The sequence below is a fragment of the Canis lupus genome, chromosome X (assembly GCF_048164855.1).
Source record: "Canis lupus baileyi chromosome X, mCanLup2.hap1, whole genome shotgun sequence".
NCBI lineage: Eukaryota > Metazoa > Chordata > Mammalia > Carnivora > Canidae > Canis > Canis lupus.
The window spans coordinates 105,518,727-105,544,514 of NC_132876.1; the positions used below are offsets into that span (position 1 = coordinate 105,518,727).

General features: G+C 40.3%; 1 protein-coding gene across 1 annotated transcript in view; it reads right to left on the reverse strand.

The window, feature by feature from the left end:
• Window positions 1–6,509: 6,509 nt before the first annotated feature.
• The window catches only part of CXHXorf58 (chromosome X CXorf58 homolog), a 50,318-nt gene continuing 31,039 nt past the window's right edge, over window positions 6,510–25,788 (reverse strand). Inside the window, exons 10-11 of the mRNA XM_072815586.1 lie at window positions 7,400–7,504; window positions 6,510–6,784 (exon numbers count right to left, since the gene is read on the reverse strand). Of these exons, the coding sequence (XP_072671687.1) occupies window positions 7,483–7,504 (22 nt within the window). The 3' untranslated portion in view covers window positions 6,510–6,784; window positions 7,400–7,482. The remainder of the gene's footprint in view (window positions 6,785–7,399; window positions 7,505–25,788) is intronic.

The window sequence follows — 25,788 nt, forward strand, 5'->3', positions numbered from 1 at the left end:
TTTCTTTTCCTAGAAAATCTCAGCAGCATATTAAAAGCTCTGAGAAGTCCTGATGTTAACGCCTTTTGATTTTGTTTAGCTTAGTGTAAATCAAATTGTTGACCACAGAACTCTTTTTTTGTGTGGAATGTATATGATCCTTGAGTGCTCTTGAGAAAACCTGGCTAGGGAATAACTGGAAGAAAACAAGTACAGAGGACCACTAATTCAGGTGCTCTGGTCTGTACAATTGGGTTTCCTCCTGCAGATCCAGTTAGTTTCCAGGCTGAAGTCGACATTTTGCTAAAGTGACCTTACCCTGGGGATTTGACAACCCAAGGTAGGTTCCACTTCCTCTCCCAAGGAGTAGGATGAGTTTGTATAATTAATCTGTACAACTTTGATGGTTTTACAGAGGAGGACTTCCAGAGTCGCCAATTAAGGAGGTCAGCAGATCCTTTCCCTAAAAAACAATGATAAAACTGAGCAAACTAGTAAAAAGAAAAAAAGATTCTGGAGATCGATCAAAGGCATACCTCAAATCGGAGAAACATTTATGCAAGATGTGCAGACCCACTGTAAGAGTGGTGGGAGTCTGCTATTTGAGCCAGGGCCTACTCCCATGTCAGCTCCCCCCCCCCCCATGTGGCACAAAGGTTCACAGGGCCCTCAGGGGGGCCTGCCCTTATCTGGAGCATGGGCAAGCCCCTGTCGTCGTTGCCCACGCCGTTGCCCACGCTGCCGCTAGCCTGAGGTCTCAGCAGTGATTGGTGTTAGCAGATTGGCCGACAGGAGCAGCCAGAAACTTGAACAGACCTTGGTGGTCCAGACGGCCGTGTTCACGGACAAGGCTGTGTGCACCCAAGGGGGGCCTGAGACGGCCCTAGCAAGCTGCTCCAACTTCGAATGCGTTCCCGGGGTCGCCCAGGTTCCGGAGCGGAGTGGAGGCCTTACTGGCTCAAGATGGAAGTGTAAGTTCCGGTTGGTCGCTGGCTGCTTAGCTCTGCTGACCTGGGTGATCTCTGGGAATCCAAGTTAAAAAAAAAAAATTGAGCCGAGTCCTCAGGGGCCACACAGGGGGGTGGGGGGGGAGGAGGAAGGGAAGGGACTTGGCAGAAATCCAGCAGGCAAATCACAGAGCGCCTGCCTACGAACCAAGGGAGCAGAAGCGCCGCATGGAGGGCGGCCGTGGCCCCGCGGTTGAGCGTCGTCTTTGCCCAGGGGCATGACCCTGGAGACCCGGGATGGAGGCCCGCGTCCGGCTCCCGCATGGAGCCTGCTTCTCCCGCTGCCTGTGTCTCTGCCTTTCTCTCTGTGTCGCTTATGAATAAATAAAATCTTTAAAAAAATTTTTTTTAAACGCCTCACGGAATGCAGAGCTGCTACCATATAGTATCCAAAACGTCAAGTTTCCAACAAAAAATGATGAGACCTGCAAGGAAACAGCATAGTCTGAGCCATGCCAGAAAGATAAGGAGTCAGTAGACATCTAAGGGCTCAGAGTGCTCATGGAAGTCACTATGACTATAGCTTTGTGTCCTGTATTTCACATAAAATTGTATTAGAAATAATTTCAAGATTCATTAAAATTTCTTTGAAAATATATTTCATGATTGTTTAGTGTTCCATAGTATGGCTATACCATATCAGTTACTATTGATGAGAGTCAAGGAAAGGTTCATGGAGCTATTGGCATTTTTACTTGGTCACGGCAATTAAGATTTCTCAAAGTGGTGAATACACAAAAGGGTTTCAAGAAAGGATGTGCAGAGAAAGCACAGGAGGTCACATGAAGCATGCACCCAGATCCAGTCTATCAGTCTTCTATCCAAGTGCATTCTAGTACTGGTAGAAATACTCAACATAAAACAGCACCTAGGATATTTGCTCTGGATGCAAAAAAAAAAAAAAAAACAGCTGAAAAGTGAGTTCATTTTAACTCATGAAAACATTTTTTAACTCTGAGAATTAAAAAACAAAACACTGACCATGAAAAACATAGACTGCATAAAAATGACACAATAAAGCTGACAATGACAAGACTTTACACACCTGTAGCCTTAAGTTGGGATCCCTGGAAACTGACTCCTAGAGAAGAATGAGAGTATAAGGAATTTACTCAAGAGGTCGTTCCAGAAAGCATCATTAGTAGGGAGGGGGAAGTTAAGACAGGGATGAGCCAGTAAAGGGTACATCTTCAAGCAGTTTTCCACTGGAGGTAACTGGGTTCGATCCTAGGAAAAACCTGGGAGTCATCCCACCAGAGGACGTGGAAGCTAGGGTATTTACCCTCCAACTCCCATCTGTCATTGGCTTAGGATTGGGGGCAGTTGCAGGTGTTTGCACTCAGGGGCCAACTACCATTTTTCCGTACTGAAGGGTGAGTGCCAGGGGGGTACGGGTGAGTCACCACTACTATCTGCTGTTTGTTAGTGGTTCAAGACAATCGGAAGAACCACATTTTCTTGACAAAATTTAGGCCCATAAAATTTGCAACACAAGAAACTGGCAGACCTAATTACCATGAAAGTATATTCACACAAGTGAGTTTATCTCTTACAAAAGAGGTTAAAATGTAAAAATTTTTATTTGGACGAATTTTAAAACTAATCATGGTGACATTTTTATGAATAAGAATTGTCCAGATGAAAATAATTGCGTTAAAATAAAAGCAAATAAAAATACTAGAAACATTTTATCTGCCTCATATAGAAAATTGATATCAAGGAATTAAAGTGATTTGAGTTTGCTTGGGAAAATATGTTCTTCATAAAATTTCTTCGATGTTGGCATGATTCTGATTAGAATGTTTGTACTAACAAACATGGAGTCACAGTGTCCTCGGGCTCAAAACAAGAAGAGGATCGAAACATCCTGTTCTTGAGTTGCTAGAGGCCAAAAAATGAAGAGGTTTTGTGCCAGGGGAAATTGCATGGGTAAATGCAGAGTGGAAAAGCATATGGAATGCTTTGGGAATGATGAATTCCTTACTGACAGAGCTATGGGAGCAGATGTTAAGCAAAAAAAAAAAAAATCATATTCATGAATATTCTGTGGATCTGCAGATTTCTTTGTTGAAGGATAAGAGAAAAATTGGATCTTACAGTCCACCAGTAAAACCCCTCACAACTTTTTATTAAAACGTCCCATGACCTTATAGAAAAATAATAAAAATCCATTAAAATGATGAGAGATTGATGGACAACATAATATAAAATTGTGAACAGCCTTGAAAATAATTTTAAGGCAAATAGACTGAGAAGAGATGCATACTTCACCTTATGGGATACTCGGGCTTCTCCTCATGAAAGAGAGCAACTGGAGAAAGATTTTTTTTTAAAGGTACATTGTTCTTGCTACACCAATTGTGCCCTGATGCAGGAATTTGGGCCTTTACTAGCCAGAAGCCTGGGCACTCTAGCTCTTGATCCCAAGGAGTTATACTATGAGGCAGGAAGTTTTCTTCCTGAGTTTTGCCCCTGGCCTTGAAATCCCTCTGTATCTTCTACCCACCCTGCTCTCGCCCCTCAACCCCCACCCCCTCTAGTCTACCCACTGCCTTTTTCCATTTTTACATTGAAACAGAGCAACCCTGTTAATCAACTAGGCAGGAAGTAAGGGCAGACTGGCCGTGGTATAAAACGTATCCTCCCTCATTACTCACTCACAGTAGGTGACCACAGACATAGGAAGAACTGTCTCACTTGCTGTCATTGGCTTCCAGTCTCACAGATGAAGATGACAAGAGGAAGGTGATAAACCACAATAGCATAAGGAGGTACAATAAGGGAAAGCCTGTTAGAAGCTGGAGTGTGGACAGGAAGCCATGCCCATCAACTAACCCACTTCCCAGCTATAGATTTATTGAGGGGGTGGGAATACTACCCGAACGCATAACAGGTTGGGACTAACGGCCATGCCCACGTTCTATTGACACACTGGGTCAGGAAGGGTCTTCCCCTACTTATGTATGGATTAAACAAAAAACCAAATTGGGATCTACAAGCAAAGACTATGGCATACAAGAAATTATGGAAGACTCAAAGGAAATACTTCTGGAAAATTCCTGGCTTTCAGATCCGGAAGAAAAAGTCCAAACTATTTGGCATCTTCCAAAGATTGCAAATAACCAATGACCTCTGTGCACAAGAAGCAAAAAGGTCCCAGGTAGATGAAGAGCAAAAGTCTAAAAGGTAGTTGACTCAAGGAAGATTGTAAGAAAATTCCTCGAGCGACAACAGAATTAAAATCCATATGCAGTCAGTAAAGAATAGAGAGGCTCTTATAGGAAATTCACCTGCTGATAAGAAAAGACATCCTTGGGCAGCCCCGGTGGCTCAGCGGTTTGGCGCCGCCTTGGGTCCAGGGCGTGATCCTGGAGACTCGGGATCGAGTCCCACGTCGGGCTCCCTGCATGGAGCCTGCTTCTCCCTCTGCCTCTCTCTCTGTCACTCTCTGTGTCTCTCATGAATAAATAAATAAAATCTTTTAAGAAAAGACATCCTTTCCCAGAATGCAGGTGAAAATGAAAAAGACATTCAGTTCTTCACCACATGCCTCATGAACACCTACTACCGCCGGTCACTCCTAGGCACTGGCTCTAAAGGCCCTCGCGGTACCACCGGAGTGCAGGGGCAGCCCTCGAACCGGCCGTGCAAATTACCACCACTGCCAAGATGACGGTGGCCACACCCAACAACTGGCCCTAGAAAGGCTGCCTGGGAGAAGCCAGGTCAGACTGGGTGGTTAGAGAGCATCTCTCTAAAGGAGGAATATGTAGCTGGAGCTAAAGGATCAGTAGGAGAAACCCACAGAGTAGAAAGCGGGCAGGGCTGTGGCCCCGACTGCTTGAGGAGGGGAAGGTGCCGGGGCCATGTGGCGCCGAGGTGGCAGATACCAGCGCCAGATCCCCCGAGGCCACCTGAGGCTGGGGGAGAAGTCTCTATTTTATTCTAAGGGAAATGGGAAGTCATGGAAGGGTTCTAAGTAGGTGGCTGACGCGATTTACGTTTTAGAAGGTCGTCTGGTCCCTGAAAGGGGGAAGCCCAGAGCCAGGAGGGGCCAGGGCAGTGTGAAGGGGGCTGAGCGCTAGGGCAACGGTGGTGGCTGACAGGCCGGCCGCGGAGTGGGTGGCGCCCCGACAACCTGCGGAGGTTACTGTTGGCACAGCCTGAGGACAAGTGCTTATACGAGGTTCCGGAGAAGAGCTGGGTGCATCCTTTTTTTTTTTTTGCAGCTTTATTTTATTATTATTATTTTTATTGGATATTATTATTTTTTTTATTGGAGTTCAATTTGCCAACATATAGAATAACACCCAGTGCTCATCCCGTCAAGTGCCCCCCTCAGTGCCCGTCACCCAGTCACCCCATTCCCCCTGCCCACCTCCCCTTCCACTTCCCCTTGTTCCTCAACGAATTAAAAAAAATTTTAAAGGTATTTCTATTTTTAATTTCTTGAAGAATCCCCATAATGTTTTACATAATGGCTGCACCAATTTGCATTCCCACCAACAATGTATGAGGGTTCCTTTTTCTCTAAATCTTCACCAACACTTGTTATTTCTTGTCTTTTTGATATTAGCCACTCTGACAGGTGAGAGGTGATATCTTATTGTGGCTTTGATTTGCATCTCCCTGATGACTAGTGATGTTGAGCATTTTTTAATGTTTCTGTTGGCCATCAGCATGTCCTCTTTGGAAAGACATCTACCCAGATATTCTGCCCATTTTTTTTTTGTAGATTTTTTACTGGAGTTCGATTTACCAACATATAGCAGTGCTCATTCCGTCAAGTGCCCCCCTCAGTGCCCGTCACCCAGTCACCCAACCCCCGCCCACCTCCCTTCCACTACCCCTTGTTCGTTTCCCAGAGTTAGGAGTCTCTCATGCTCTGTCACCCTCTCTGATATTTCCCACTCGTTTTCTCTCCTTTCCCCTTTAATCCCTTTTATATTCGAGCTGGGTCCATCTTGAGCAGAGGGGGTTCCTGGGACCCAGCGACTCAGTGGCTCCTCCTGTTCACTCTGCTTCAAGCCCCACATCACACCTCCCTCGCCTTCCTCGCAGCTCCCGGACGCTGCTGCTACAAGGCCAGTGGGACCGGGAGGCCCAGAAGCTCGTTCCCGATGCGGCCCAGCTGGTGGCAGCCAGTGGCTCCGAGGCCTTGCCTGGGTCTCCTGCGGCCCAAGAGCAGGGGGGAAGAGCCAGGGGCAACCACTATGGAGATGAATACCATCACCTGTGTCCACGCCCCCGGGGAGCTCAACATTCAGAGGGGGAGGAGAGAGATGGTAGACACGGAGAACAGACAGCCAACACCAACACACAGGTACTTGCTGCTCCTGGCCAACAGAGGCCATAACGAAAGATCTTCTGGAAAAAGGTTTTCCTCAGCCTGAGACACATCTCTATCTGCAGACTGAAAGAACTCACCCCGCCTCAGGGAAAATCGCCCACCCGCACATCCACACAGTGGGGCAACGATTTTTAAGGACAACTTTTCATTACAAAAACACTGCGATCACTAAGACAGGAGAAAAACTCATCATTTATTGAGGGCTCACCTTGTGTTCTGCACGCTACTTGGTGCTTTCCCTGAGTTCTCTCATCTAAACCTCATGGCATCCCAATAAAGTAGTGATGCCCATCTTTAAGTGGACTGGATTCAGGAAGTCCAACGGTTTGGTCAGGACCCCTCTGCTCTCTGGCTACCTCGGCTCTCTTCGAGCCCACGCTGGAGGAGACAGGCTTCTTCTAGATGGGCACAGGCAGCTCTGGGCTCAGGTCATCGCAGCCCAGTCCCCCTGGAAGAAAGAGAGAGAGTCTCTCTTCTGGTTTTGCCACAGAAGGACTCCATTGTCCCTGTGCCATGTGCTTGTCATCGAGTCCAGTGCAGGGGCCAAGAGGATGGAGTGAGATAAGTGGCTAGAGCCTCAGGGTGCTATGATTATAAGCCCAGGCAGAATTAAAAGGTTGGAGTGAGGAAAAATTAGCAAATAAAAGAGAGGAAGGATGGTTTGGCCAGCAAATGCAAAGGGCCCAAGACAGGGAGGTCTCTGAGTTGCCCCACTTTACAGATGATGACAGCAAGGGCTGGAAAGGTCCAATAAGTTGCCCGAGGTGACACATCTAGAGCTCTCAGGCACCAAGCTATAAGGCAACAAAGTCAGTTTGATTTCAGGCTTCTCTGTAGCATCAGCTTTCAGAAGAAAATGGAGCCACAGCGAGTTTTTAGAGAAAAGGATTGCTAACTGAAGATTCACACACTCTGCCAAATTGTCTTTTACAATAATAGCTAACAAATATTAAGCACACGCTGTGTGATAGGAACTGTTCTAAGTGCTTTACATATACTGACTCAATCACTCTACTACCACCCCTCATGTTAGAGATGAGAGAACTAAGAGTAGGTAACTTACCTAAGAGGCGGGCTGGGGCCCAGGCAATCGGATCTTCTGAGCCTGTGCTGTGAACTGCTCTTCCATACTTCCAGGGTTCAAATTCATATCGTCAACACACATTTCCTGAAAAAAATTTAATGCACACCATAATAACAAGGGATTAAAAAAACCCAAGTTCAAAAATGAGAAAATTGGGGATCCCTGGGTGGTGCAGCGGTTTAGCGCCTGCCTTTGGCCCAGGGCGCGATCCTGGAGACCCGGGATCGAATCCCACGTCAGGCTCTTGGTGCATGGAGCCTGCTTCTCCCTCTGCCTGTGTCTCTGCCTCTCTCTCTCTGTGACTATCATAAATTAAAAAAAAAAATTTAAAAATGAGAAAATTGTGTCAAAATGACAGTTTTTAAAAGTCTACATGATTACTCTGTATCCGAATCTAAGATTTTAGTAATAGCGAGAAGAAGGAGGAAGGATAATAAAAGTAAGCTCAACTTGGCCAAATCAGTAGGTACTAAAAGATGATCGTTTTTTAAAATTCTGATAATTTAAGAAATACAGGCCACAGAATGCCTTTTAAAATTGTTGTCCTACTTCAATATTTTATTTAGCAGTTTTCCAAATACAGCTGGTGCCATAATATCCACTAAAGGAAAACAATAAGGTTTTCGTCTTTTTTAAAAGGTAAATAGAGTTTTTTTTTGTAATATGAACTCACAGATTCACACGTATTTGATGTGTTTCTAGCCACTGCAATTATGCTTATTAATGCTCAAATTATCCCAACTGTGGGTAAGGGGATGTTTGAGCTGGCCCCTGAGTCCTTTTGTCATATCCTAATATGTCTGATAGATTTATTGCTATCAAAACAAGACCCAAGGAATGCTTAAAGTCCATATATCCCAGTTCTAAGAGGAATATATATGCCTTCCAAAGCAATGAAGAAGATAAAAGCCAGTACTCATAAAAGAGAAACAAATCATCAAACAAAGGAAATGGCAAAGAAGCATTTAAAAATAGCATAGAAGATGAAACATAATTTATTAAATGTATTCATTATAATGAGAAGTATAAATGGAACTTACTCTCATATTTAAAAATAAAATTTCTCAGACTAGATTTTAAAAAAATCATTTCTATGTTAATTAAAAACAATCACACAAGCACACAAAAAGATCAATGTAAGAGAATGGGAAGGTAGACGATGAGAAGCAGACACAAATGAAAGAAAACCTAAGATCAAAATACTTAAGTTAGAAGAATTTGAGACAAAAATCCAGGAAACGGCACTGAAATGTAAACAATCAAAATATGAAGGACAGAGATTCAATTAATGATATAATTAATGTCTTATTTAGTAGTTTCCTGGAAAGAAACATGTGTATGTATTCTAGACATTACGACTTTTCCCCCAAAGTCCATGCAACATGTACAAACACTGTCTGTATAGCTCTATTAACAGGGGCATGTAAGCAGGGTTCAACTGCTGAAGAAGACTCACAGAACCCAAAAGAACAAAGCCTGCAAATGTACAATTTATTATAGGGAAAGGACATGCTATAGCAAGAGCATGAATATCAGAATATACATCATAGCCTATGACTCACAGTGGGCATTTGCAGAAGCCAGGTGCAGGCTCCTAATGTCCCTTTTCTGTAAGGGTCCGGCCAGATGTCTCCTGGATCTGGAGCCACTGATGTGCTCACAGAACCCTTTGGAAGCAGGGATACTAAAATGAAGTAGTTGCTGAGGTTGTTTATATGTTGCTGGTCACCTAGGCATATCTTGGCTACAGAACCAACAGAACCCTGGGGTGGGGACTGGGGAGTATCACTCCAAGTGATACAGGTACAAGTATTCAATCTTATCGTTATTAAGAAACAGTGCTGACCAGCTGTGTCAGACTGCTCTGAAACTCTTTGGACTTGTGGTCACAGAGACATTATACATCGACTATTCACGCTTTGACCAGGAGTCAGTGTTAAGCAGGGGCCTTAATTTAAGCAAACAACTCAGGTTAATTACAGACCTGCTGTAATTAACCTTTGCAGTGCAGTAGCAAAACACTAAGTATATTTCAATAGTTTCCAAAATGCTGAAACCACACAAACTCTATTTTTGGACCACAACTCAAAAAAATGAATAAATGTGATGAATACAAAGTAATCAAAATGCAAATTAAAACAAGATACTTTTTGAAGAATGTAAGTCTGATGAAAATTAATAAGAATGTTAATATCTAGCATCAGCAAGGATCTAGGGGAAGTAGGCCTCTTCATTCACTGCTACTGCAAACATACATTTATAGAACTATTCCTGGTATATCATGGTAATCTGTATCAAAATCCTTAAAAAGGTACATTCTCTTGGCCCAGAAATGACATATTTGGCATTTCATCCGGAGCAAAGAATTGAGGATATGGGCAAACATGGATGTTTATTGTAGCACCGTGGATAATAGCAAAATGTTGGCAACAATAAAAATTTCCAGCAATATGGGGTCTTTTTCAGTAAGTTATCTCCATGTATTATCCAAAATAATTTTGTAGAGGTCTATTTGTGGCAGGCTGTTAGATGCATGTCTAAAATACTTTCCCTCTTCTTTTATACTAACAGACAGAACCCAGATACTGTTAAGGGCATCAATGTTCACCACTCCAGGCACAAAATCATGAAAATCCAGTTCCCACTTTCCCAGCTTCCCTCATGCCTAGAAGTGGCCATGTGATCCAGTTCCGGTCAATGAAATATAAGAAGTCTACTGGAAGCTTTGAGAAAGTTTTTTGGTTTTTTGTTTGTTTGTTTGCTTGTTTTGCTTTCCTAATAAAAAGGAAAGATGCTGTTGATGAAAAAAAAATTTATCCACTGCAGATCTTATACTGAAAATAATTAACCATTTCTTAAGCAAAAGTTGGTTGGATTTTCTGTTATTTGGACCCCAAAGTGTACCTCATGGTGGCAGATACTATGATGTGCTTCCCAAGATCCCTCTTTAGGCCTTCAGATATTGGGAATGCTATGGGCTGACAGTCTTCATCTGTCAGCTATCTCCAGGAATTGCACTCACTTGAGGTTGGCTGCCTTGCCCAGTGTCACATCCCCTTCCCAGAGGCAGCCCACATCAAACTTCACAGGAGTATAAAGGCCCAGTCTTCTTTCTTCAATTTGGGACAACTCTGTATGGCCCTCCCAGCTCCAGAGCCAAAGCCCTGTGACTGACAACTACACTTCTGCCTAAAGTCCTCCTTCTGCCTAAACCTACATTACCCTCTTCTCCGATGGTATTGATCTTAAAAGCACTCCCTAATGAACTCCCTGCACTCAAATCTTGGTCTGGGTGTCTGCTTTCTACACCCACAGCATCACTGACCACATTTCTTTATGTAAAAAGTTGTTTGAAATTATGTTGCTAAAAGATAACAACAGGTTAGAAAGCACTATACAAGCACTATACATGCACTATACAGGTTAGGAAGCACTATACAAAACCACACTAAACATGTGGTTTTCTTATTAGATTATACATCAACACAGGAAAAATTTCTGCAAGGGAAAACACTAATATTTTAACAGCAAGACTTATGTTTTCAAGAATGTGCTGGCTAGATGTTTGGAGAAAGTCCTAGTTCAGAAAGCAGTTTTAATACTTCAATATGTAGAGTAGTGGTGGGTAAGTAATGGGGTGAGGGACAGAAATGATAGGAAAGCACAAATCCACAAGAACTAGAGGTCATATGTACTGTGAAGGTATCTGCTGATTTCTGACAGCCTAGAGCCAAGTTCTAATGAGTCATTGCTATGGGGGACAGGAGACAAAGCCTAGAGCCCAAGCAGCATGAGAGGTCAGTTTGGAGACCCTTTCATAAAGGCAGGAGATCCCAAGAGCAACAGCCCCAAGAAGTTCAACTGGACAAAGCCCACCCTGCAGACAGAGCTGGAAGACATGGCCTCCATGGGAACAGGCAAGTACAAGCGAACTCACATGAGTGTGGGCCAGATCTAAACCTGAATCTCTGTGACCCAAAATAATCCCTGTGCCAAAGACAGAGTTCAAAGTAGATCTTGGTAGTACCCATAGAAAACTGCCAGAAGAAAATAAATTTTTTCTTTGGAGGAATACCTTGACAGATTTCAAGGAATTATCATAAAGTTACAAAATCAGAATTTTAAAAAACACTAAATCCCCAAGGATCAGCATACACATCAAACTTCAGGATCAGGTTGTGCGCACGTACACACACACACACACACACACACACACACCCCAAACTATAGATCGTGAGACGTTCAAACACAGAGTATAAAACAGTGATGTGAATTGTGTATAAAGAATTAAAGATAGGGTTATTGGAATAAGGGTGCAGAGAGTGTGAGAACTGACTGGACAGATTCAGAAGAAAATCAAATAGTTTAATAAAAAGTAGGAGTTAATTTTTAAAAATTTTTAAAGATTTTATTTGAGAGAGAAAGTGGGAGAGAGAGAGAGGGGCAGAGGGAGAGGCAGAGGGAGAAACAGACTCTCCGTTGAGCATGGAGCCCAATGTGGGGCTTGATCCCAGGACCCTGGGATCATGACCTGAGCCAGAGGCTGATGTTTAACCAACTGAGCTGATGTTTAACCAACTGAGCCACCCAGGTGCCCCAAAAAGTAATAATTAAATTAGAAACACAGAGGATGCTATAAATAGCAGATAGAACTCAGGGAAAAATTAAAGAATTAGAAGATAGATCTAAATAAATTACCAATAAGACAAAAAAGATAGCATGATAGAAAATATTAATTAGGGGTTAAGAGAAGTAGAGCATAGGGAAGGCTCAATGTATGTTCCAGAAGAAGAGAAGAACAATTATAGAGGAAAAGTCAATATACAAAGAGAGAAAGTCTCAGGAATTATGAAAGACAACAATATTCAGATTCAGAAACCCAAGAATTCCAAGCAGGGTAATTAAAAAAAAATCCACACTTAGGCACATAGTAACAAAACTGCAGGATAACAAAAGACAAGCAGAAGATTTTCCAATAACAGTAGCCAGAAGGCAGTGGAATGGTATTTTTGAAGTGGCAAAAGAAATAACTGTCAACCTAGAATTTTATACCCAGCAAATAAACTTTTATGAATGAGGGTGAAATAAATGTGTTTTCATAAACAGACATCATTAAAATAACTTTTATTTATTTATTTTTTATTAAAAGAAATTTTAAAGAACATGTCCCAGAAGGACAAATATGATTCTAGGAAGAACATCTGGGACATAAGAAGGAATAATGTGCAATATTCAACATTGTAATGGAAGTCCTAGCCAGTGAAAAAGGCCAGAAAAAGAAAAGGCACACATATCAGAAAAGAAGAAATAAAACCTATAGACAAACAACTTGCCTATGTAGAAAAACCCAAGGAGTCTACCAAAAAACTACTAGAACTAGTAAGTGGCTTTACCAAAGTCATAGAACATGAGGTCAATATAGAAAAATCAACTGTATTTCTGTATACTAGCAATAAACAATTTGAAATTTAAAATTTTAAATAGTGCTATTTACAAAAGCACCAGAAACATGAAATCCTTAGGTATGATTCTTACAAATTATGTGCAAGATCTGTATGCTGAAATTTATAAAACATCAATGAAAAAAATCAAGACCTAGATAAATAATGTCTTCATAAATTGGAAGACTCATTGTTAAGATGTCTGTTGTAGGTGGCCTTTAAGATGGCCCCTCATAGTCCCTGCCTCTGGTATTCACACCCTTGCATAATTCCCTTCCCTAGAGTGTGGGCAACACCTAGTCATGCACCTCTAATTTAAAAAGTGCCAAAAATGATGTTGCTTCCTAGATGAGATTGTAAAGAGTCTGTGGCTTTGGTCTTTAGCACTCTCTCACTCTCCTGCTCTGAGGAAAGCTAGCTGCCATCTTGTGAGCTGCTCCATAGAGAGGCCCACAGGTCAAGGAACTGAGGTAGGATTCCAGCCAATAGCCTGCAAGGAACTGAATCTTGCCAATAACCATGTGAGTGAGTTCAGAAGCAGAATTTCCCCTAGTTGAGCCTTCAACTCAGCCCTGGCTGACAACTTGATGGCAAACTTGTGAAAAGCCTTCAGGCAGTTACTCAGCTAAGCTGCATCCACATTCCCTACGCACAGAACCTGTGAGATAATAAATATTTGATGTTGTAGACTGCTTAATTTGGGGGCTAAATCGTTATGCAGTAATAGATAACACAATGTCAATTCTCCCCTAATTGACAGGTAGACTCCATGCAATCTCAGCCAAAATCCCAGGAAGACTTTTTGTAGAAATTGTCAAGCAGACTGTAAAATTTATACGGCAAGGCAAAGGAACTAGAATAGTCAAAACAGTTTTGAAAAAGAAGAACAAAACTGGAAGACTCACAGTGCCTGATTTTTAGATATGATAATAAAGCTAGAGTAATCAAGACATTGTCGTATTGGTAAAAAGGTAGACTGATAGATTTGTGGACCAGAACAGAGAGTCCAGAGATAAGCCCACACTTATATGGTCAACTGATATTTTTAAAAGATTTATTTATGGGATCCCTGGGTGGCGCAGTGGTTTAGTGCCTGCCTTTGGCCCAGGGCGCGATCCTGGAGACCCGGGATCGAATCCCACGTCAGGCTCCCGGTGCATGGAGCCTGCTTCTCCCTCTGCCTGTGTCTCTGCCTCTCTCTCTCTCTGTGACTATCATAAATAAAAAAAAATTTAAAAAAAAAGATTTATTTATTCATGAGAGACACACAGAGAGAGGTGGAGACACAGGCAGAGGGAGAAGCAGGCTTCTTGCAGGGAGCTCGATGCGGGACTTGATTCCAGATCCTGGGATCAGGCCTTGAGCCGAAGGCAGATGACCAACCTCTGAGCCACCCAGGTGTCCCTGGTCAATTGATTTTTGACAAAGGCGAAAAGGCAATTTTTAGAAAGATGATATCTTCAGCAGATATTGCTGGAACCACTGAACATTCATATGCAAAACAAACACATTCATATGCAAAACGAAAGAACCTCATTGGATATCTCACATGATGTACACAAATGAATTAAATATAGATCATAGGCCCATATGTAGAACCTAAGACAATGAAACTTTTAGAAGAAAATCTTTGTGACTTGGGTTAGACAAAGATTTCTTCTCTCTGACACTATAAAGACAATCTACAAAAATTGATTAATTGGACTTCATCAAAATTCCACTCTTGGAAAAACACTGTTGAGAAAAGGAAAAAGGAAAAAATAAGGTAGAAGACAAATCATAGACTGAGAAAAAATGTTCGCAAAACACATATCTGATAAAATATATTGTAAGCAGAATACATGATGAACTCTCAAAACTCAGTAATAAGAACACAAACAACCCAACTAAAAATTAGACAAAAAATTTTTAACAGGCACTTCACTAAACAAGATGTCTGGATGACTAAAAAAAAAAAGCAAAAGTTAAGTTGCTTGACATCATTGGTCATTAGGGAAATGCAAATTAAAACCATAATGAAATACCACTCTATTCCCTCAAAAATGGCTAAGATTAGAAAGACTGATAGTATCAAGGGCAAAGCAAGGATGTGGGGCAACTAGAAATTTCATGCACTGCTGGTGGGAATTGGAAATATTACAGCCACTTTGGAAACCAGTTGAGCAGTTTCTTATAAAGTTAAATATACATAGATTAAATAATAGCCCCCCAAATATGCCCACATACCAACCCCTGGCATTTGTTAAAGTTCTTTTCTATGGTAAAAAAGACCATGCAGATGTGATTCAATTAAAGATACCGAAATGAGGAGATTATCTTGGATTATCTGGGTGGGGATGATGTAATCACAATGGTCCTTCTAAGAGGGACGGAAGGATTCAGAGTAAGAGGAGAGGGTGGTGTGATGATGGAAGTAGAGACTGGAGTGATACGCTTTGAAGATGGAAAAAGAGGCCTCCATCCATCCTCCTCTATTCTAACTGAAAGAGGAATACAAGTGGCCACTAGAAGCTGAAAAAGGCAAAGAGAATGAGTCTCTACTCTAGGCCTCCAAAAGTAACACCTTGATTTTAGCCACATAAGACTCATGCTGGACTTCTGTCCTCTGGAACTAAGAGAATACATTTGAGTTGTTTTAAGCCACTAAGTTTTTGGTAATTTGTTTTAGCAGCAATAGGAAACTAATATAACTTGCCATACCACTCAGCGATCCCACTCCTATTTACCCAAGAGAAATGAAAACATATGTTATGTTTTGTTTAGACAAAACTCTGCATGCTAATGTGTATGGGAGCTTTATTCAGAATCATAAAAAACTGGACACAATCCAAATATTCTTCAACTAGTGAGTGGGTAAACAAACGGTGGTACATCAATAAGATGGAATGATATTAATCGTTTAAAAAGAATGAATTTTGAGTGCCTAGGTGGCTCGATTGGTTAAGCATCCAATTCTTGATTTTGACTCAGGTCATGATCTCAGGGTCAGGAGATCAAGCCCTGTGATGGTGCTTAAGATTCTCTCTCTCCCTCTCCCTCTGCCCCTCCCCCACCACCCGGCTCAGGCGCTCACTCTCTCTCTTAAAAAAAAAATAAAAGGAGTGAGATACTGATGAATGCAACAATGGAAGAACGTCAAATGCACTATGGTAAGCGAAAGAAGCAAAGCTCAAAAAGCTACACACTGTGTGATTCCATTTATACAGCATTTTGGAAAAAGGCAAAACTATAAAGATAAAATAGAGATCAGTGGTTTCCAGAGGTAGGGAGTAAAGATTGCACACAAGTATTCATAGCAGCATTATTCTCAAGAGCCAAAAAGTAAAGACAATCCAAATATCCATGAACTGATGAACAGATAAATAAAACGTGGTCTATCCAAACAATGGAATGCCTCTCACATGAACTACTGATACATGCAACAACACGAGGAATCTCAAAATAATTATGTTGAGTGAAAGAAGCCAGACCAAAAAGGAGCACATGCTATTTGATTCCATTTATTACAGAACTCTAGAAATTGCAAACTCATTTATACTGACAGGGAGCAGATTAGTGGTTGCTGGGAGACGGGGGCTGGGAAAGGCAGAAGGGAGGGTCTAAAGTGGCACAAGGACACTTCTGTGGATGTTGGAGGATATATGTTCACTATTTTGATTGTGGCGGTGGTTTTACAGGTACATACATATGTCAAAACTTATCAAATTGTCGTTTCAATATGTGCAATTCACTGTGTGTCAATTATACCTCAACAAAGCAGTTGAAATTTTTTAAATTAAAATTTGTGCATTGTGTATTGAGAATATTTTTCCCTGGCCCAATTTTCTATGTGAAGATTGTAATCATAGTCATGCTTGACTGGGCACCTACCATTTATTAGTTATCAGAAGCAGAAAAACAGGGATTAAAAGGCTGTTGTGTTTCTCCTCTTTGAAAATTATTCATTTTTTTACTTGCAGATTTAAACTTCTTCAATCAATGTACTTCAACATTTGGCCAAAATGGGAACCATTTTAGGAAAGTCAGGGAGGAAATAAATAAAAGGTAAGAAAACATAAAACTTAAATTAAAAATTTTTTTTCACACTGCTTTGCCTGTTATCACTGTTGATCTCTCATCTCAGTCTGACCAGAATATTGGTACTATTAATTTCACCACCATGGAGCTTCAAGTCTGGAACCAAAGGAGAGAAAAAAATGCAGTTTTGTCAGAAAAGGAAAGTGACTCTATAATTCAGCTCCTGTTCCAGCTCTTCTTCCTGTGCAAGGGCAAACATTTTTCAGACATTTAAGGAAAAGATAACTGGAAGCACTATTAATGGCATATGAAAAATTAACCAAAATGAGACAAGCTCCAAAAATGAGAAACATTGGCGTAAGGTTCAAGGTAATCTTCTCCTCTTTCTTCTCCTTTTACCTCTCCCCCTCCCCCTCCTTCCTCCCCTTCTTCTCCTCTTCTTCCTCCTCCTCCCCCTCCCTTCTTCCGTCTTCCTTCTTCTTCTTTTGCTATGGATATCCAATTATTTAAGCATCATTTGCTGAAAAGACTATTCTTCCTCCATTGAATGGCTTATGCAGGCTTATCCAAAATCAATTTGTTTTTTTTTGTTTTGGTCTATGTCTGGGTTCTATTCTGTTGATCCATGTGTCTCTTTCTCTGCCAATATCAATCACACTGTCATTTATACTGTAGCTATAGAGTGTATTAACTTCTGATAGAGTGATTGTTTCCATTTTATTCCTCTTCAAAATTGTTTTAGCTATTTGAGTTCCTTTGCCTTTCCATATAACTTTTAGAATAAGTTTGTCTATAAGAAAGTCTTGCTGGATTTTGATAGGAATTGTGTTAAACCTGTATATCAGGTTTGGGGAGAACTGACATCTTTACTATATTGTCTGCCAATTCATGAACACAGTGTGTTTCTTCGTTTATTTAAATCTTTGGTTTCCTTCAGCAACATTTAGAATTTTTCAGCATACAGATCCTTTACACATTTTTTTAAGATTCCTACTTTGTTTTAGTTTTTTGGGGGGATAGTGATTTTAAATGGTATTGTTTTAAATTTCAGTTTCCACATGTTTATTGCTAGTTTACAGGAATAGATGGGTTTTTGTGTATTTATCTTATACTCTGCAGCCTTGCTGAACTCGTTAGTACTACAAGTTTTGTGTTTTTTTTTCCTGTAGATTCCTTAGGATTTTCTATGTAGACAATAATGCCATTTGCAAATAGGGATAGTTTTCAATCTTTCTTTCTGATCTTATTTCCTTTTTCCCCCTTTGCCTTTTTATTTTTTACAATAAAGCACTGGCTAAGACTCACAGTACTATGCTGAATAAGAATGGTGAAAGTAATCCATTCATGGTAAAAATCCTCGACAGAGTAGGTTTAGAGGGACTATACCTCAACATAATAAAGGCCATATATGAAAACCCCACAGCTGACATCATCCTTAATGGGGAAAAACTGGGAGCTTTTCCCCTAAGGTCAGGAATAAGACCAGGATGTCTACTCTCACCACTTCAATTCAACATAGTATTGGAAGTCCTAATCACAGCAATTGGACAACAAAAAGAAATAAAAGCATTCGGGGGATCCCTGGGTGGCTCAGCGGTTTGGTGCCTGCCTTTAACCCAGGATGTGATTCTGGAGTCCCGGGATCGAGTCCCACATCGGGCTCCCTGCATGGAGCCTGCGTCTCCCTCTGCCTGCGTCTCTGCCTCTCGCTCTGTGTCTCTCATGAATAAATAAATAAATAAATCTTTAAAAAAAAAAATAAAAGCATTCAAATTGGTAAGGAAGAAGTAAAACTTTCACTATTTACAGATGACATAATACCATATATATAGAAAACCCTAAAGAATCTACCAAAAAAAAAAAATCTACCAAAAAACTGCTATAACTGATAAATTCAGTAAAGTCACAGGATACAGACTCAATATAGAGAAACCTGTTGCACTTCTAGACATTAATAATGAAGCAGCAAAAGGAGAAATTAAGAAAACAATCCCATTTACAAACACACCAAAAACAGTAGGATACCTAGGAATAAACCGACCAAAGAGGTGAAAGACCGGACTCTGAAAACTATAAAACACTGATGAAAGAAACTGAAGAGGACATAAGGCAATGGAAAGACATTCCATGCTCATGGATTGGAAGAATAAACATTGTTAAAATGTCTATAATACCCAAAGCAAACTACACATTTAATGCGATCCCTATCAAAATACCAACAGCTTTTTTCACAGAACTAAAAAAAACAATCCTAAAATTTGTATGGAACCACAAAAGACCCCGAATGGCCATAGCAATTTTGAAAAAGAAAAGCAAGGTTAAAGGCATCACAATTTTGAACTTCAAATTATATAACAAAGCTATAGTTATCAAAACACTATAGTACTGGCACAAAAATAGACATATGGATAAACAGTACAGAATAGAAAAATCCAGAAATAAACCCACAATTATGCAGTCAATTAATCTTTGACAAAGGAAGAGAGAATATCTAATGGAAAAAGGACAGTCTCTTCAACAAATGGTATTGGAAAAACTGGAGAGCAATATGCAAAAGAAAGAAACTGGACTACTTTTTTACACCACACACACACAAAAATTCAAAATGGATGAAAGACCTAAAGGTGAGACCTGAAACTATAAAAACTCTAGAAGAGATCATAGGCAGCAACTTCTCTGACATTGGCCATAGCAACATTTTTCTAGACATGTCTCCTGAGGCAAGGAAAATACAAGCAAAAAGAAACCTATTGGAAAAAAAAACCTATTGGGACTACATCAAAATAAAAAGCTTCTGCACAGCAAAGGAAACAATCAACAAAACGAAAGGCAACCTGCAGAATGGAAGAAGATAATTGCAAATAACATATTTGATAAAGGGTTAGTATCCAAAACATATAAAGAACTGATATAACTCAACACCCAAAAAACAAATAATCCAATAAAAAAATGGACAGAAGACATGAACAGACATTTCTCCAAAAAAGACATTCAGATGGCTAACAGACACATAGAAAGATGCTCCACATCCCTTACCATCAGGGAAATGCAAATCAAATGCACAATGAGTTATCACCTCACACCTGTCAGAATGGCTGAAATCAACAACACAAGAAACAACAGGTGCTGGTGAGGATGTGGAGAAAAAGGAACACTTGGGCGATGTTGGTTGGTGGGAATGCAAACTAGTGCAGCCACTGTGGAAGACAGGATGGAGTTCCTCAACAAGTTCAAAATAGAACTACCCTATGATCCAGCAACTTACCCAAGGAATACAAAAACATTAATTCAAAGGGATACATGCACTTCTATGTTTATAGCAGCATTATTTACAATAGCCAAGATATGGAAGCAACCCAAGTGTCCATCGACTGATGAATGGATATATATTTTTTTCAGCTGTAAAAGAGAATGAAATCTTGCCATTTGCAGTGACACGGATGGAGCTAGAGTATTATGCTAAGCAAAATAAGTCAGTCAGAGAAAGACAAATACTATATGATTTCACTCATATGTGGAATTTAAGAAACAAAACAAACAAGGGGAAAAAATAAGAGAGACAGAAACAAACCAAGAGACAGACTCTTAACTATAAAGAACAAACTGATGGTCACCAGAGGGGAGGTGGGGGGAATGGGGGAAATAGGCGATGGGGATGAAGGAGGGCACTTGTGATGAGCACCCGGTGATGTACAGAAGGGCCGAATCACTATATTGTACACCTGAAACTAATAGTACACTGTGTGTTAACTAACTGGAATTTAAATGGAAACTTACAAAAAAGAGTAGTGAAAGTGGACATTCTTGTCCTCTTCCTGATCTTAGGAGGAAAGTATTCAGTCTTTTACCATTATGTCTGAGGTTAGCTATAGAATATTTTTTAGATGCTCTTTATCAAAGTGAGGAACTTCCCCTAATTCCTAATTTGCTGAGAGTATTTATTATGAATGAGTGTTTAACTTTGTTAAATGCTTCTGCTTCACTTATATCATCATGTGATTATTCTACTTTAGCATGTTGATATGATGGATTACACTGACTTTTGGATATTGAATCTTTACATCCTGGAATAAACTCCACTTGATCATGGTGTATACTTCTTTTTACATATTCCTGGGTTTGATTTGCTAATTTTTAAATATTTATTTATTCATGAGAGACATAGAGAGAGAGGCAGAGACATAGGCAGAGGGAGAAGCAGGCTTCCTGCGGGGAGCCCGATGTGGGACTCGTTCCCAGGACCCCAGGATCACACCCTAAGCCGAAGGCAGAAGCTCAACCACTGAGCCACCCAGGCGTCCCTAATTTGCTAAACTGTATTTCAGGATTTTGGTGTCTAAGCTCACGAGTGATACCATTGTGTAGTTTTCTTTTTTGTACTGCTTTTGTCTGTTTGGGGTACTATGTTATGCTCAAAATGATTCTTCTCTCCAGGTAGCCATATTCAATTGTAGAGAAAAAAAGGGAGGGGGGTCTCTGGGGTCTCTATAGTCAAATCAAGGTCCAGCCAAGTACTTGGTAATTTCATGAGTGTCTTCCAGGCTTAAAATTCTATGAGTTGTAGCACCAATTCTATGGAAACTATTTCAGAAAATTGAAAAGGAGGGAATACTTCCCAAATCATTTTGGAGCATTAGCAAAGGAACTAAAGTGACTATCCTTGACACAGAGTCCAAAGAAGATAGGATGGTCAGAGGAGTGGAAGACTCATTTCCTAACTACGGTTGACATTTGCTCTCTTCACTGCACTATAAAATCAGGAAATGACAACTGAATTCAAATATTGAGGAAAGAATGAACCAAAGCAGTAAGGGCTGGTCTGTCTTAGGTTGGCTTTCCCAGAAGCCGACTCTAAGGATTCCAGGGCAAGTAGTTTATCTGGAAGGTACAAAAACAAACAAATGAATGGAAATCTCAGTAGGAGAATGAGGAAGTTACTAGAGAAGTAAGACAAGGAAGACCAGCCAGCCAATAATGTGTGTTATTAAGTTTCTCACCACTGAGGGTGACCAGGATTTACTTGTGCAGGGGAGGTTCTGAGAACACACACACACACACACACACACACACACACACACACATCTCAGTTATTCTACCAGAGACAGGAGCCAGGATCTTTATCCACCAACTTCTTTTGGGAGCCGAGTGAGGGTCACTCAGGAGGGGGATTAATTGGCACTTCGGGCCTGCAGTGCAAAAACCAGCAGCGGTGGGCTCCAGCAGCAAAGTCCCCTGAACAAAGTCAGTCTGCTTATCAAAAACAAAAGCAAAAGCAAAACCATCAGTTTTACCTGTTGCTCCAAGTAGGAAAGGAATAAATATTCCTTTTCCAGGTTTTGCATTTGTCTTTCAATCCACTCTGCTTTTTTTTTAAAGATTTTATTTATTTATTCATGAGAGACACACACACACAGAGAGACAGAGGGGGGCAGAGACACAGGCAGAGGGAGAAGCAGGCTCCATGCAGGGAGCCTGACGTGGGGACTGGATCCCGGGTCTCCAGGATCACGCCCTGGGCTGAAGGCAGTGTGAAACCGCTGAGCCACCCGGGCTGCCCTCTGTTCTTCTTTTTGCAGCTGTTTCTCTATACTGACATTTACAAAATCAAAATTTCCCAGATTTCAATTTATTTATTTTTAAGGATATTATTTATTTGAGCCAGAGAGAGCAAGAGAGATGAGCAAGGGAGGAGCAGAGGCAGAGGGAGAAGCAGACTCCCTGCCAAACAGGGAGACTGATGCGGGGATCCTGGGATCACGATCTGAGCCAAAGGCAGAAGCTCAACTGACTGAGCCACCCAGGCACTCTTTCAGGTTTAATTGTGAAAAGCTGTTTATCATCAGCACGTTGCAGTGGTCTTCCTAATGATACCATTAAATATGAATAGAGATTTTTATGAATAAGAAAAGAAAGGTGGTGAGGGGCTGCTAGTTGGCAGTTAGGCTGCCTGCTGCAAAGCAGTAAAGGCGAATGGGAAATGGCAGGACGTCCACAGCACCTGCCACAGCTGGGTAGGGGAATCACATTTTGGAGACAGAGAGAAAAATTACCTTCCAGAGAAAGATTTGTTTTTTTTTTTAAGCAGGAAAATAGGAATATCATGATTTAATTTATTCCAAAATTGCTCAAACTGTAGAAATATATTCCTGGGAGTGACACTGTAAAATTTTTGTCAGAAATAATGTTCCTTTGATGTTGTGCTTTCAGAAATAATCTGGGAAGGCAAAAAGGGACTGGCAATGCATAGTCTTTGCATCGAGCATTTTTACTTTAAATTGACATAAATCTGAATATCATGATCTGATCCTATTTTCTTTTTTTTTTTTATTTTTTTTTTATTTTTTTTTTATTTTTTTTTTTTTGATCCTATTTTCTTTAGAATATTGAAAGAATTACATTAACTTGCTTGTGCTAAATGAGAAAGTACTCTGAATGAGAAAAAAAAGCGATGGGTTGCATGTTGAGAATAACTTATGGATTAATATTTAAAGTTTCTGAAGAGATGATGTCATAATAAAACTCCCTGGGACAGATAGTATAATGGCATTAGTCATAGATTTCCGGAAATGCTGATCCAACATCTTTTAACACTGGAGGCTTTTTATTTATAGAAACCCGTTATAATTATTGATCCAAAATAAGCTCAGGTTGTGTTTGATTCTTAATATTCCATGATGGGATGGTATAATTTTTCATGTTTATTTTTTTAGTCTGGCTGATAGCCATTATATCTTGATATTTTTCACTTTTAGAAATTCTCATATCTCTGCAAATCCTGGAGAATTTTGAAGCATATAATTTGACAGGTTAATTTGAATGCCAAGGATTGTCATAATTTAATATTATGAGGGAGAAATGAATATTCACTTTTCCAAAAATACAGAAGGAAATGACTTCCTCTTGGAGAACTTTAAAAAATGATACACATGAATATTTTAAACTTAATGTCATTTCTATGAATCATAGCTGAATATAATATTGTAAAATTATAGAGTAGGGTTGAAAATTTTGAGGTTTGGGGCAATCTTCACTCTTTCCTATCTTGTTGGTCCACAAATCTGAACATCTTACCTTACTTCTAAGCAAAGATTTAATAGTAGAGGTGAATTAAATTCATGTTCCTAAAACCCCATTTTGTAAACATAATATATATGTAACATAAAATGTTCACTAGTACACTATGAAAATAAGCCACAAAACTCTTTTAAATTAAACCAGTTAAAACAATTTAGCCAGCCAAGTACTGTTCATGAGTAGGAAGCCTTGATGTTTGGTTTTTCAGCAAATCAACATTTCTTCAAGTTGTCAGTATTATACTAAAAGTCATTAGCATTAATTAGAGAGACTATTATTGCTTTATCATAGGAAGAAGTTGTAGAGAGCATCAAGTTATAACATCAAATTAATCTGTGCGCTTTTGTTAATTTAAGGCTCTGATTACTTAGAAATATCTAATGATATTTCCTCCTCTTGTTTTTAAAAAACGCTTTCTTGCTGAGTTCCTACAAACTGTCCCTATGAAATTTGTGATCACTGTCAGTAGCGCTTGGGAAATGTACTGGTGTTAAAACCAGCCTTGAAAACCAGAGGTTTCTGTACAAGTGGTTCTACATTTAATTCTTTCTTCAGGAAGGCATGGCTGCACTAGTATCAGTAGTACCTCCCCTTTGTCAGTTCATATATGCTTCACCCATAAGGCCTAACACTTCTGGAGATGCCGTCTGAGTTGGCAACCAAGCGAATGTTACAGAGTGAGCCAGAGCAATTCGTCCCTTGAGGACATTCTGTCAGTTGCCTGAATTAATGACAGTTCTTCAAAAATTACTTCGTATTTTTATAGCATCCCATTCAGGCGTGTACTAAATGTTCAATACATAGTTGCTCAATTAGTATTTTGGTTGTTGTCATTGTTGTTGATAATAAAGAACGAGTCTCTAGGTCCACCTACCAATTTCCAGGAAGCACAGAGGCCAAAAGAACATATTAAGCTATCCCACAGGAATTCAATCAGCAAAATTAAGATCATGGGAGATGCGACAGATAAACACTCTGGTTTGTCAACAAATTGTAAGGAGGAACAAAAGAAGTGGATGGGCACCTACAGATTAAAAAGAGGTAAAAGCCATATAAAAATAATAGAAGAAACGAAACCATAGTGTTTGTGTTTGCGGATGCATACTTAGGTGATAAAACTATAAAGTAATGACACGGTTACCATAAAGATCAGAAGTATGGTACTCCTAGGGGAGGGGGAGCCAGTGGAGAGCTTCTGTGGTGGTTGGCCTTGCTGCTTTTTCTGACATGGATGGTAGTTACAAAGGTCTGTTGCCTTACAATAATTCATTAAACTGTGTATTTGTTTTATATGGTTTCCTGTAAGTGTGTTATACTTAATTAAAAAGTTTAAGAAATAAACAACCAGCAAGATATCACAACACAGAGGTGAGCAGAGATGTCCAGTAGCACGCTGTTATTTGGCATTTCTACCAGACAGATGCAATACATAAAAATAACCTCGAGACCACAGGATCATAGTAAAATGTAAAGTAATTAGGAAGTGAGGTGTTTTTTTCTTTTTTGAAGATTTTCCTTATTTATTTGAGAGAGAGAGACAGCACAAGCCAGAGGGAGAGGCAGAGGGAGAAGCAGACTCTCCGTTGAGCATGGAGCCTGATGTGGGACTCAATCACAGGACCCTGGGATCACGACCTGAGCCAAAGGCAGACGCTTAACCAACTGAGCCACCCAGGTGCCCCAGAAGTGATGAGTTTTGAGTAACTAACTGTGCTTTTAATATAATAGTTTACTTAATTGTAAGGTTATACAATTTTAGTTTTAATAATGGCTGTATTTAACAAGTGGTTCATGAAATTTCCAGAAATTTCACAACCAGCTTGAGCAAGCTAAACA